Source organism: Squalius cephalus, assembly GCF_949319135.1.
Source record: "Squalius cephalus genome assembly, chromosome: 3".
Classification (NCBI taxonomy): Eukaryota; Metazoa; Chordata; class Actinopteri; order Cypriniformes; family Leuciscidae; genus Squalius; species Squalius cephalus.
In genome coordinates, this window is record NC_137124.1 from 11,116,839 (window position 1) to 11,131,386 (window position 14,548).

Below are 14,548 nucleotides of genomic sequence, written 5' to 3' on the forward strand. Positions count from 1 at the left end.
CTGAAAATTCAGCTTTGATCACAGGTATAAATTATATTTTAAATATATTATAATGTGACATTTTACAATATTACTGTTTTTATTGTATTTTTGATCAAATTAATGCAGCCTTGGTGAGCAGAAGAGACTTCTTTCAAAAACATTACAAAATCTTACCGAACCCAAACTTTTGAACTTTCTGGTAGTGTATATACAGTATATCATGTTGGCTGTGTCATGTCCATTTAGTTTAATCAATTAGCTGAGTGACTCAGAAGGGAGAACAGGGTGAAAGCAATTGATCAGTCTCAGAGGGGCTGTTAGGAACAGAAAGAGAGGGAGGGAATGAGAAATGCTGGAGGGAAGAGGGGAGAAGGGCATTCGGACAATTATATTACAGTGGAGAGCTAGAGAAAAGCACAGTCATAAAGGACGCCAGGCCACTTTAATTAAATTAGCATGCACACACACACACACACACACACACACACACACACACACACACACACACACACACACACACACACACACACACACACACTGAATTCAAAGCATCTTTAAGCTGTGTTTTGCATGATTATTGTATTGTGTGTGATGTTGAGTTACTATGCGAGGGAGGGATAACTAACTTATTCGCATAAAGGTTTGTAAATGCACAACACACAGAGTTCATGCTTGTGTCAGAGCATTTGATCTATCTTTAAGGTAGATAGGTAGCACTCATAGACGTACATTGATCTCAAGTCTTTGCATTCAGTTTATCTGCTTCATCAGTTCTTGCTCTCTCTCTCTCTGTGTGTGTGTGTGTGTGTGTGTGTGTTTCAGGACTCGTCATCTCTTTGCTCTCAGAGAGGAGGAGTAATGAAGCAGGGCTGGCTCCAGAAGGCCAACATCAACAGCAGTCTGTCTGTCTCTATGAAGGTTCGTGGAATCATCGGCACCCCTTTTCTAAAAGCAGACATTGTTGCTTAGTATACTGTACATCTGCTGATCAATACAGTTTGAGGAACCATAGTTGGATAGAACTATCCACCTTATTGCTGACGACCTTACTGTGTTTTGAATTATGGGTGACACTTCCGGTTTGGGGAACCTCCATTCAAAAGGGCTGAAACGAATCATTTCAAATCATAAAGTTGTCCTACAAATAAAGCTGATCCGTCAGTTTGACTGGATGAACTGTCAATTTTCCTTCATGATTTATTTACAGACATCATGAGAATAACGTTATACTTGGTATTTTAACGTGACATGTTATAACAAGAATATCTATGGCAAGAGCTCTTTTCAGTCGCTGCATTCTCCTCGTGATTATTTTCTTTTTTCCTTTTGCAATCTGCTGTAAAAGTATGAAAAAGGACAACATATGCTGCACATTTGTGGTCTGTTCTACCGATTTTAATTTACGATATTTACAGCTGAAAACCCATCTCTTCCGTGAGCACTTAACCGCATAAAAAAAAAAAAAAAACTTTTCCTTTCCCTTTAAAACCTTGCTTATCGGGCTTATGCTACTCTGAATAATGCCTGAACTTCGTATTTTGAGCACTTCTTGCGTTGTTTTTGCCTCTTCACGATGACTCGCTTAATTTAGTCCTAATTTGTAAGTCGCTTTGGACAAAAGCGTCTGCTAAATAACTAAATGTAAATGTAAATACATTCCATTAATAATTCACTGGAATGCACAAACAATCTCTCGTTATTCTCCTCAAATCCTCACATCTCTTTCCAGGTTTGTTTTCATAATCTGCCAAAATGACGGAAATCACTTTGAAATAGTATCACGCAATGCTGAAGTTAATGAACATTTTTGATTAAGGCAACATAAGTTACATAATACAGATATATATTACTACAGTGATAATTTACCCGTCTGTTATTGCTATGGGAAGACTCGTGCTTTTGGGTTTATTTGGTCGGTTGAAATACCGTTGATGCTTTTACACTTTTAAATTTTCCTTTTAATGTTCGATGGTTGAAGGATGAGTAGATTAATGTCATCTCATTGTGACACTTTTTTTAACATATTGCGTTCATAGAGTGAGCCTTTTCACTGATTGTTTACTGCTTAACGGAAGTTACACCCATAATTCGCACAAATCGTCATGGGACGTAGGGCTTTGCGGGGGTTATTGCCTAATTTGAAGCTAATGTATTATATCAGTGGCCTCAATGCATATTTGGACTCATAAAAATGTATGAATGCCATAGATGTTAAATCAGGAGACATTTCACTAAAATGTGTTTGTTAGGTGTCAAATTATAAAATAATAAATATACAGTTCAAAAGTAAGACGAAAGATAATTATTTTACGCTTTTATCCAATACAATGGCATCCATGCATTCTGAAAAAAAAGTTGACTAAAATGTCAAGCCACACAACTGTTTTCAACACTGATGATAAGAAATGGTTACTGACCAGCAAATCAGCATATCAGAATGTTTTCTGAAGGATCATGTGACACTGAAGACTGGAGTAATGATACTGAAAATTCAGCTTTGATCACAGGAATTACATTTGGAGATGGAGTCTCCATGTACTATATAATTTACAATTATTATAATTGTAATAATATTTAAGAATATTATTGTTTTATTGTATTTTTTGATCAAATAAATGCAACCTTGAAATGCAACCTTGAACCTTGAAAGACTTCTTTCACAAATCTTACCAAATCCCAACGTTTTAGTGCGAGAGTGAAGCCAGTTTAAATGCTACTTAGTTTATTTCTGTTTATTTTCAATGGACTACCTCCATTTTTCACACATGTCTTTTTTTCCTCCACAGGTGTTCAAGAGGAGGTATTTCTACCTGTCTCAACTCCCTGATGGCTCCTACATACTGAATTCTTACAAAGATGAGAAAAACTACAAAGAATCAAAAGGCTCCATCTATCTGGACTCCTGTATAGATGTAGTTCCGGTACATGCTCTCAATTTATCAGTTTTCTTACAGAAATCCTAAAACGTTTTTAGCATTACAAATTGTAACATGTAAATATGTAATTTGTATTTATGAATTTAGCAGACTTTTTTAATCCAAAGTGACTTACAAATGAGGCGTACAACAATTGATGAAAATATAAATTAATAAAATATAATTATTATAATTATAAATAAAATTATTATTATTATTATTGTTAAAAAGTTTATTATAATTACTGATACAATTATAATTATTATCAAAACGTGCATTGCCTGTTAATTTTTATTTTAGAAATTATTTTGTCTCACTTATCTTCATACTTCAGAAGGAAATGTCTGAACTTGGTCTGATACTTTTCTCAGGAAGTTTTCTCAGCAGCCCTCAGGCTGGGGTGTAATATCAGTAGCATGACGGAGGAATCTTCCTTACTGAACACCTATAACTATTACAACCACAAACAGCTCTTAATGTCACACCATTAAATTCCTCCACTGACTAACGCAGCACATTTCTAGCAGTGCTCCAAGATGCGGCGCCACTGTTTTGAGCTGAAGATGCAGGATCGTTACAGTCACTATCTGGCGGCCGACAGCGAGGCCGAGATGGAGGAGTGGGTGAGCACACTGAAACAGGCCTTACTGAGCACGATGGAGGACAGGAGGAACGGGTCAGAACCTTCTGAAGGTTCTCTGGGTAAGTAACACACACACACACACACACACACACACACACACACACACACTGAAAGCACGCACATTAGCATGTGAAGATGGTTAAAGTGCCTCTATTATGCTTTTTCGGATATTACCTTTAATGCAGTGTGTTGGAGTTACTGTTTGTATCACTGTGTATGAAATGCTGAGGAAGATCCGGAGCTGTAATTCAGATATGGTAATGGGCGTTTCGTTTCCAACACGCTCTGTAAGCAGTAGACCAATCACAACAGACTGGACCATCTGACCAATCAGAGCAGAGTTGACCTATCACAACAGACTGTGCCATCTAACCAATCAGAGCAGAGTAGACCAATCACAACAGACTGGGCCGTCTGACCAATCAGAGCAGAGTAGACCAGTCACAACAGACTGCGCCATCTGACCAATCAGAGCAGAGTAGACCAATCACAACAGAATGCGCCATCTGACCAATCAGAGCAGAGTAGACCAATCACAACAGACTGGACCGTCTGACCAATCAGAGCAGAATAGACCAATCACAACAGACTGGGCCGTCTGACCAATCAGAGCAGAGTAGACCAATCACAACAGACTGCGCCATCTGACCAATCAGAGCAGAGTAGACCAATCACAACAGACTGCTCCATCTGACCAATCAGAGCATAGTAGACCAATCACAACAGACTGCGCCATCTGACCAATCAGAGCAGAGTAGACCAATCACAACAGACTGCGCCATCTGACCAATCAGAGCAGAGTAGACCAATCACAACAGACTGCTCCATCTGACCAATCAGAGCAGAGTAGACCAATCACAACAGACTGGGCCGTCTGACCAATCAGAGCAGAGTAGACCAATCACAACAGACTGCGCCATCTGACCAATCAGAGCAGAGTAGACCAATCACAACAGACTGCGCCATCTAACCAATCAGAGAAGAGTAGACCAATCACAACAGACTGGACGTCTGACCAATCAGAGCAGAGTAGACCAATCACAACAGACTGGACCGTCTGACCAATCAGAGCAGAGTAGACCAATCACAACAGACTGGGCCATCTGACCAATCAGAGCAGAGTAGACCAATCACAACAGACTGCGCCATCTGACCAATCAGAGCAGAGTAGACCAATCACAACAGACTGCGCCATCTAACCAATCAGAGCAGAGTAGACCAATCACAACAGACTGGACGTCTGACCAATCAGAGCAGAGTACACCAATCACAACAGACTGGACCGTCTGACCAATCAGAGCAGAGTAGGCTCTCGGAAAGGAGGGGTTTAGAGAGACTTGAGAATTGAGGTGATGTGCAATGTATATTATGAGAAAATTTATGTTTTTTTGACCTTGGATGCATGTAAACCTATTGAAGGAGACTTCAAAAACAAAATTAATAAACTTTAAAATAGCATAATAGGGGCACTTTAAAATGTTCTTATTTTGTGTTCCACCATAAAATTATAATAGACAGGTTTGGGAGGGCAAGAGTATACATTATTTTAATGAACTATCCCTTTAAGCTTTTCCATCATGAGACCACCATCATGACCTTAATGATGTAATGCAACTTATTGCATCATCATCATCATCATCATCATCATCATCAAAGACATGATGTCATTCCCAAAATATCAACAATATACAGTTGTTAATTGGCTGTTCTCAGAGTTTTCCCTTCATCTTGGAACACAAACCACTTCCTTCATGAACTAAATACTCAAACTATTCCAACATGACCAAATAACAAGCATTTCGGCAATGTAGGGAAATTCTGGTCTGTGCTGCTTCCTGAAGAGCTGCATAGTTCCCATTCAGCTAAATAAAACGTTCATTTGTTTTCATTTTTGGGCTTCTAAAAGCCTATTGAACTTGAAGTTTTCTCTGTATTCAAAATAAGAACCACTCAATAATAATAACAGTACAGTTTCTGCTCTTTTATTATAGGAGACACAATGTTCTCTACTCTGAGTAAATCATTTATGTTGTGATGGCAAATTTCTGAAATGTTAGGGAGGCTCTATTCACATAGAGGAGTCGTGAAGGGAATGCTACTTTAGGCCTGTACAATAAAGACACTGATAAACAACTCCCTGTGCTTCTATGGTATAAACTATAGCCAATGTTTTTAAGACCCTCCATGTGATGGTCATGAGGAAATGAAATTATGCCTTCAATTACATGCATTACATTTGTAACTTCTTCATTTTTTGGAATGACTAATATGCAGAATTCAGATTTCTGGAATTGAAATGAAAGTTATTAAATGATAACCATAACTATTAGCATTAGAATTAAACATAACTATAACAACACAACAAATGCTGGATGTCTTCACACACTTTCCAGTTCATCTGGTTTTCATTCCTCTAAGTTTAACAGACTGTATGATACTCCTCTTTTCATGTCCCTATTTGGGAAGCCATTCCTTTTGTTTATTATCAGGCTTGATAATATACAGGACACTTTCCATGAACAGCATACAAAATAGTATAAAATATTTTTTTAAAGAAGTCTTTTTTTCTTTGAAAGGAGCTTCAGAAAATGCATTTGACAGGGTTGCAGATTTAGAGTAAATGTGGACAATATGTTTTTGGTCTTTAAAATAAGTTAATAACTTAAAAGGGTCATATAATGCCATTTTTGTACAAGCTAATATGATTCTTTAGGGTCTAAATTAAAAGTTTGTAATATACTTTAATTAAAAATTCTCATTAGTATTGTAAGAAAACACTCATTTTACCTGGTCAAAAACAGCTCTGTTTTCAGCACGCCGTTTAAGTGCATATGTCTTTAAATGATAATGAGCTTTGCTCACCGTGCACCGTGCCCTCTGTTCTGTGCGTACACCGTAACACAATAACACAATAACTATAACGCGTTGTTCATTATAAACGTGGGATTATGAATTATATTGAGAACGTTGTACATAGAAAACATGCCGTAATGTACCCTGAGTGTAAACCTTAGCCGCATTCATCGTGAAGCGTGCTGTGCTAGCGATTTGCAAAGATTAATATAAATATTAATATAAAGGTTAATAAAATGTTACACTCATTTCAGTTCTTCTGGAGGTGCAGCAGGAACACGAATAGTTGGTACCGATCCTTTTTTCAGGAGCAGCCTCTTGCCAAAACCGGCTTTATACTGACCCTCCTTTATAAAGCAGTCTGGTGTGTGAAATGATTCTTGCAAACATGAAAGCATTGACGTTGATCGTGGGGAATATTCCCTTTGAAAACAAAACTCAGCCACTGCGTCTTCAGCGGTTCGGATTTAGGAACATCAAAATGACTGCTGTGTTCCTTATTACACCCAAGAACAGAACACCACAATCGCTTAGACGCCATTCTGCTCATAGACAGTGCTCCAGCGTATCAACAATGACGCGCGGACTATGATTGACAGCTCGCTCACGAGCGAGGGCGGGTCTGTGTTGAAACGCTGCTGTCAATCAACAATCGTGGGAGGGGCGTCGATTTTGTGACGTCACAAAATCGAACGGCTTGATTTGAGACGGGAAAACATATAAGGAAATTAAAAAAAAAAACACTGGATGGATTTTAATCATTTTATGATGGTTGTGTACAGGCACTGCCAACACACATTTCAGTACAATCGACTTGTAAAAGTGCATGTACCATTATATGACCCCTTTAAAACATTAATGCAATGAATTGAATATCGATTGAACAGATTATGTTAACATTTCATTTTAATTGCTGGATTTAGCCCAAAATAACCAGGGCAGAGACAGCTATTTTATGTCCTGTGTTAGATAACAGTTTATACAATAAATCTAATACATGAGATCGAGCTGTACCCTATTCTTGGAAAGTGCCAGTATATGTAAAAATGTTCCTCCTCAGTGTGGAGATAAATCTTCGAGCAGCGCTCCTTCTCTGAATAAACGAGGACATCTGAATCCCCAGAAAGCTCCACCTAGTGTCCTTGATTTGACACGTTTTTCAGTAACGCATGCACACATTACAATTACTGCTACTGCTTTCTGTTCCAGTGGACTCAGAGCAGTTTAGCAACTTGTTTGACTTTCAAAAATATCTGACAGCTTGATCAGCAAATATGTGATTTTGACTTTTACTGTTTAAAAGAACCAGTCAGTCTTGATTAAAGAACGTTTTCATTGTTCTGCTTGGTGTCTAAGATAAGCCCATATTCACCCATTGGATGATAATATAATCTTTTGTCTGTTATGCATGCGCTTTCAGTAGAATTAATCAGTTCGCCTTTTGATTAACAAACGTCTCATCCCAACAGATGACGACAGCAGTAGCTTGGGGAAACCAGAAAATGTTGCTGAGAGCTTTGGCCGGAGTCTTCATCCAGAGCTAATGAAGGTACTCGACACAAAATAATTAATTACAATGCTAACTGGAGTGGTTTGAACATTGCTAGGACAGTCACTAGGCCAATTCATTGTCATTCTGTTTTTCATGTCACTTACTGGCTACTTTATTAGGTACACCTTGCTAGTAGCGGGTTGGACCCACATTTGCTTTCAGAACTGCCTTGTTTCTTCATGGCACAGATTCAACGAGGTGCTGGAAACATTCCTTGGAGATTTTGGTCCATATTGACATGATAGCATCACACAGTTACTGCAGGTTTATCGGCTGAACATCCGTGATGTGAATCTCCCGTTCCACCACATCTCAAAGCTGCTCTATTGGATTGAGATCTGGTGAATGTGAAGGTCATTTGAGTATAGTGAAGTCATTGTGTTTAAGAAAGCAGTTTGAGATGATTTGAGCTTTATACATGGTGTGTTATCCTACTGGAAGTAGCCATCAGAAGATGATTAGACTGTGGTCATAAAGGGATGGACATGGACATGATCAGCAATAATACTCGGGTAGGCTGTGGCGTTTGTGATGCTCAATTGGTACTAAGGTCCCCAAAAGTGAGCCAAGAAAATATCCTCCACATCATTACTTCACCATTACCAGCCTGAACCGCTGATTCAAGGCAGGATGATCCAAGTTTTCATGTTGTTTACACCAAATTCTGATCTGACCATCTGAATGTCGCATCAGAAATCCAGACTCATCAGACCAGGCAACGCTTTTCCAATCTTGAATTGTCCAGTTTTAGAGAGCCGGTGTGAATTGTGTCCTCAGTTTCTGTTCTCAGCTGACAGGAGTGTCACCGGTGTGTGTCTTCTGCTGCTGTTGCTCCTCTGCTTCAAGGTTCGACGTGTTGTGTGTTCAGAGATGCTCTTCTGAAACCTCGGTTGTAACGAGTGATTAATTGAGTTACTGTTGAACCATTCTGGTCATTCTCTTCTGACCTCTGACATCAACAAGGCATTTTCCCCCACAGAACTGCTGCTCACTGGATATTTTCTCTTTTTCAGACCATTCTCTGTTAACCCTAGAGATGTCTGTGTGTGAAAATCCCAGTAGATCAGCAGTTTCTGAAATACTCAGAGCAGCCCGTCTGGCACTATTAACTATGCCATGTTCAAAATCACTTAAATCACCTTTCTTCCCCATTCTGATGCTCAGTTTCAACTTCAGTGGATCATCTTGACCATGTCTACTTGCACTGAGCTGCTGCCATGTGATTGGCTGATTAGAAATTTGCATTAATGAGCAGTTGAACAGGTGTACCTAAAAAGTGGCCTGCTAGTGTATATGATAATAAAATGTTTAATAAAATAGGCCCATATGATTTACCTTAATGCTGTAAATATAATATAATATAATATAATATAATATAATATAATATAATATAATATAATATAATATAATAATGCAGTATGATTAAAGGAATAAACCTTTTTTTTCTATGAAGGAAAACCTTTGACTATTTTTGTCAACTTTATAACAGTTTTTTATATTTTTTTATATTCTTTTGCTAAATGTGATTTAAACATCACAATTATTGTGGTTATCTCAAATAATTGCGATTAGATCAAATAACTATGATGAGATAATTGATCAGTAATCATGGCAGGCTTTCTGTCTGCTGCATACTGTGCAGTTTATACTGAATACTGTTGTAAAAAAAAAATGCAACGGTATGCAACAATACACATTTTAAAACAAAGTATGCTTCATTGTTGTCACCTGTCCTCAACATGTCGTACCATTTAATTCAGTGAGTGGCGTCCAGGTATTAAAATATATATTATTTAGAATTCTTAGTCCAGTTTTGTGTATAAATGTCTTAATCATGGCAATCCAATAAAAATAAAAATAAATAAATGAAGAGATAAATCGCAGTTGATTTTGTTTAGTGTTTATTCATCATTCAGTAAATGGAAGGTCAAGTTGAGTTTAATGCGTTGCACAATGCTTAATATACTTTTGACACAATTGGTGAATTTTGGTCTTATTAATGCATAAGCTTTTAAAAATGCAAAGTGTTTTTGTCTTGTTATCTCCAGTATGCCAGAGAAACTGAGCAGCTGAATAAAATGAGCAGGAATGAGGGCCGACAGAAGATCTTCACCCTTGATCCGGAGATGCAGGTTAGTCCATTCTGCAGTGTTCTGCTATTAGAAAGACAGTCTTTCAACTTTTAATGAAAATCATTCTAATATATCTTACTTTTTCTTTTCAGAGATTAGATTTCTCAGGCATCGAGCCTGACGTGAAGCCGTTCGAAGAGCGATTCGGACGAAGGATCATGGTTAGTTGTCATGATTTGACCTTTAGCCTGCAAGGATGCGTCAGTGAGAAGAATGATGGCGTCTCAACTAACGTGAGTAAACTCTCATCTGTACATTTCATCTTTCTTGTCAGTGTCAGATTTTTGTTCTGTTTTGCTATTAGAATTTGTAGTAAATTCTACAGTAATGTTGAGCTCAGTTATGTGAGAATGTTTATCATACCTGTATCAAAGCCAAAATATTAATATAACCCTACTCAATTTTTTATTTATTTTTATTTATCCATATATGGAGAGTCCTGATATATATTAAACACTGATTTTTATATAATCTGACATCACAATTCAGAAAAGTTTAATCAATTAATCAGTTGTATTTTACAGATTTAAATACATACATATTATAAAAAAATAAATAAATAAAAGTAATATTTATTTTGGGTGAACTATCCACGATACATATTGTTGCATTTTTGTATTTTGCATTTTTCGATTTATTGTGACACAATATATTGTTACACCCCTAGTGTTTAAGTGAAGTAAGACAGTATTGCTTCCACATGAATGATTTCAGGAAAACTGTATTTTTTATTTATGCAGTAACAGGCTCCAATGCATTCGGAGTCATTGGGAGAGGCACGTAAAAGGACTGTCACTCTCAGTGGCAGGGTCGTTCCCAGGGGCGGTGTCGTTCCCAGGGGCGGTGTCGTTCACAGAAGCGGTGTCGTTCCCAGGGGCGGTGTCGTTCACAGAAGCGGTGTCGTTCACAGAAGCGGTGTCGTTCACAGAAGCGGTGTCGTTCACAGAGGCGGTGTCGTTCACAGAGGCGGTGTCGTTCACAGAGGCGGTGTCGTTCACAGAGGCGGTGTCGTTCACAGAGGCGGTGTCGTTCACAGAGGCGGTGTCGTTCACAGAGGCGGTGTCGTTCACAGAGGCGGTGTCGTTCACAGAAGCGGTGTCGTTCACAGAAGCGGTGTCGTTCACAGAGGCGGTGTCGTTCACAGAGGCTGTGTCGTTCACAGAGGCGGTGTCGTTCACAGAGGCAGGGTCGTTCACAGAGGCAGGGTCGTTCACAGAGGCAGGGTCATTCACAGAGGCTGTGTCATACACAGAGGCTGTGTCGTACACAGATGCAGTGTCGTACACAGAGGATGTGTCGTTCACAGAGGCAGTGTCGTACACAGAGGCAGTGTCATTCACAGAGGCAGGATCGTTCACAGAGGCAGTGTCGTTCACAGAGGCAGTGTCATTCACAGAGGCAGTGTCGTTCACAGAGGCAGGATCGTTCACAGAGGCAGTCTTTTGCTAAGCTTATCTTGTCTTGTAAATCTTGTGGAGGACCACATGCTCTGTGGTTCTGTGAGCATTTGAGGTCCACCATTTGAAAGCATATTTATATCCAGCAAATCCTGTGCAGAAAACATAGCATAAAACATTTCGACTTAGCAGTTTACACTTAACTTTCTGCAGCTTGGCCAAAACTGTCCCATATTTAAAGTAGGGCTGTCAATAGATTAAAAATTTGGTTACATTTTATTTTAAGGTGACGTAGTTACATTGTACAAGTAATAATATTGATTAAGTACATGTACTTACTATAGAGTTGCGCTTGTCGTTCACAAGGCAGGATCGTTCACAGAGGCAGCGTCGTTCACAGAGGCAGGATCGTTCACAGAGGCAGTGTCGTTCACAGAGGCAGGATCGTTCACAGAGGCAGTTTCGTTCACAGAGGCAGTGTCGTTCACAGAGGCAGGATCGTTCACAGAGGCAGTTTCGTTCACAGAGGCAGTGTCGTTCACAGAGGCAGGATCGTTCACAGAGGCAGTGTCGTTCACAGAGGCAGGGTCGTTCACAGAGGCAGTGTCGTTCACAGAGGCGGGATCGTTCACAGAGGCAGTGTCGTTCACAGAGGCAGGGTCGTTCACAGAGGCAGTGTCGTTCACAGAGGCAGTGTCGTTCACAGAGGCAGGATCGTTCACAGAGGCAGTGTCGTTCACAGAGGCAGGGTCGTTCACAGAGGCGGTGTCGTTCACAGAGGCGGTGTCGTTCACAGAGGCGGTGTCGTTCACAGAGGCGGTGTCGTTCACAGAGGCGGTGTCGTTCACAGAGGCAGGATCGTTCACAGAGGCAGTGTCGTTCACAGAGGCGGTGTCGTTCACAGAGGCAGGATCGTTCACAGAGGCGGTGTCGTTCACAGAGGCGGTGTCGTTCACAGAGGCGGTGTCGTTCACAGAGGCAGTGTCGTTCACAGAGGCGGTGTCGTTCACAGAGGCAGGATCGTTCACAGAGGCGGTGTCGTTCACAGAGGCGGTGTCGTTCACAGAGGCGGTGTCGTTCACAGAGGCTGGATCGTTCACAGAGGCGGTGTCGTTCACAGAGGCGGTGTCGTTCACAGAGGCTGTGTCGTTCACAGAGGCAGGATCGTTCACAGAGGCAGGATCGTTCACAGAGGCCGTGTCGTTCACAGAGGCAGGATCGTTCACAGAGGCGGTGTCGTTCACAGAGGCGGTGTCGTTCACAGAGGCAGTGTCGTTCACAGAGGCAGTGTCGTTCACAGAGGCGGTTCACAGAGGCGGTGTCGTTCACAGAGGCAGTGTCGTTCACAGAGGCGGTTCACAGAGGCGGTGTCGTTCACAGAGGCAGGGTCATTCACAGAGGCGGTGTCGTTCACAGAGGCAGTGTCCTTCACAGAGGCGGTGTTTTTCACAGAGGCAGTGTCGTTCACAGAGGCGGTTCACAGAGGCGGTGTCGTTCACAGAGGCAGTGTCGTTCACAGAGGCGGTTCACAGAGGCGGTGTCGTTCACAGAGGCAGGGTCATTCACAGAGGCGGTGTTGTTCACAGAGGCAGTGTCGTTCACAGAGGCGGTGTCGTTCACAGAGGCAGTGTCGTTCACAGAGGCGGTTCACAGAGGCGGTGTCGTTCACAGAGGCAGTGTCGTTCACAGAGGCGGTTCACAGAGGCGGTGTCGTTCACAGAGGCGGTGTCGTTCACAGAGGCGGTGTCGTTCACAGAGGCGGTTCACAGAGACAGTGTCGTTCACAGAGGCGATGTCGTTCACAGAGGCAGGATCGTTCACAGAGACAGTGTCGTTCACAGAGGCGATGTCGTTCACGGAGGCAGTGTCGTTCTCAGTGTCGTTCACAGAGGCAGTGTCGTTCTCAGAGAACAACACTGCCTATGTGAACGACACTGCTTCTGAGAACGATCCTTCCTCCGTGAACGATCCTGCCTCTGTGAACGACACCGAGAACGACCCTGCCTCTGTGAAACGGCAGTGTCGTTCACAGAGGCAGGATCGTTCACAGAGGCAGTGTCGTTCACAGCAGCAGTGTCGTTCACAGAGGCAGGATCGTTCACAGAGGCAGGGTCGTTCACAGAGGCAGCGTCGTTCACAGAGGCAGGATCGTTCTCAGGGTCGTTCACAGAGGCAGTGTCGTTCACAGAGGCAGGCTCGTTCACAGAGGCAGTGTCGTTCACAGAGGCAGTGTCGTTCACAGAGGCAGCGTCGTTCACAGAGGCAGGATCGTTCACAGAGGCAGTGTCGTTCACAGAGGCAGGGTTGTTCACAGAGGCAGCGTCGTTCACAGAGGCAGCGTCGTTCACAGAGGCAGGATCGTTCACAGAGGCAGTGTCGTTCACAGAGGCAGGGTCGTTCACAGAGGCAGCGTCGTTCACAGAGGCAGGATCGTTCACAGAGGCAGTGTCGTTCACAGAGGCAGGATCGTTCACAGAGGCAGGATCGTTCACAGAGGCAGTGTCGTTCACAGAGGCAGTGTCGTTCACAGAGGCAGGATCGTTCACAGAGGCAGGATCGTTCACAGAGGCAGTGTCGTTCACAGAGGCAGGATCGTTCACAGAGGCAGTGTCGTTCACAGAGGCAGTGTCGTTCACAGAGGCAGCGTCGTTCACAGAGGCAGGATCGTTCACAGAGGCAGTGTCGTTCACAGAGGCAGGGTCGTTCACAGAGGCAGCGTCGTTCACAGAGGCAGGATCGTTCACAGAGGCAGTGTCGTTCACAGAGGCAGGATCGTTCACAGAGGCAGGATCGTTCACAGAGGCAGTGTCGTTCACAGAGGCAGTGTCGTTCACAGAGGCAGGATCGTTCACAGAGGCAGGATCGTTCACAGAGGCAGTGTCGTTCACAGAGGCAGTGTCGTTCACAGAGGCAGGATCGTTCACAGAGGCAGGGTCGTTCACAGAGGCAGCGTCGTTCACAGAGGCAGGATCGTTCTCAGGGTCGTTCACAGAGGCAGTGTCGTTCACAGAGGCAGTGTCGTTCACAGAGGCAGGATCGTTCACAGAGGCAGTGTCGTTCACAGAGGCAGTGTC

The 14,548-nt window shown here is 42.1% G+C and overlaps 1 protein-coding gene across 4 annotated transcripts in view; it reads left to right on the forward strand.

Annotated features, from left to right (window-relative positions):
* Nucleotides 1–14,548, forward strand: part of dock11 (dedicator of cytokinesis 11) — a 117,981-nt gene that overhangs the window by 10,246 nt on the left and 93,187 nt on the right. For 2 of the 4 annotated variants that reach the window (XM_079867744.1, XM_079867746.1), the window contains exons 6-11: nt 805–900; nt 2,769–2,903; nt 3,422–3,599; nt 7,863–7,942; nt 9,994–10,077; nt 10,170–10,310. In XM_079867744.1, the coding sequence (XP_079723870.1) occupies nt 805–900; nt 2,769–2,903; nt 3,422–3,599; nt 7,863–7,942; nt 9,994–10,077; nt 10,170–10,310 (714 nt within the window). The remainder of the gene's footprint in view (nt 1–804; nt 901–2,768; nt 2,904–3,421; nt 3,600–7,862; nt 7,943–9,993; nt 10,078–10,169; nt 10,311–14,548) is intronic. The other 2 variants (XM_079867745.1, XM_079867747.1) reach the window with 1 other exon arrangement.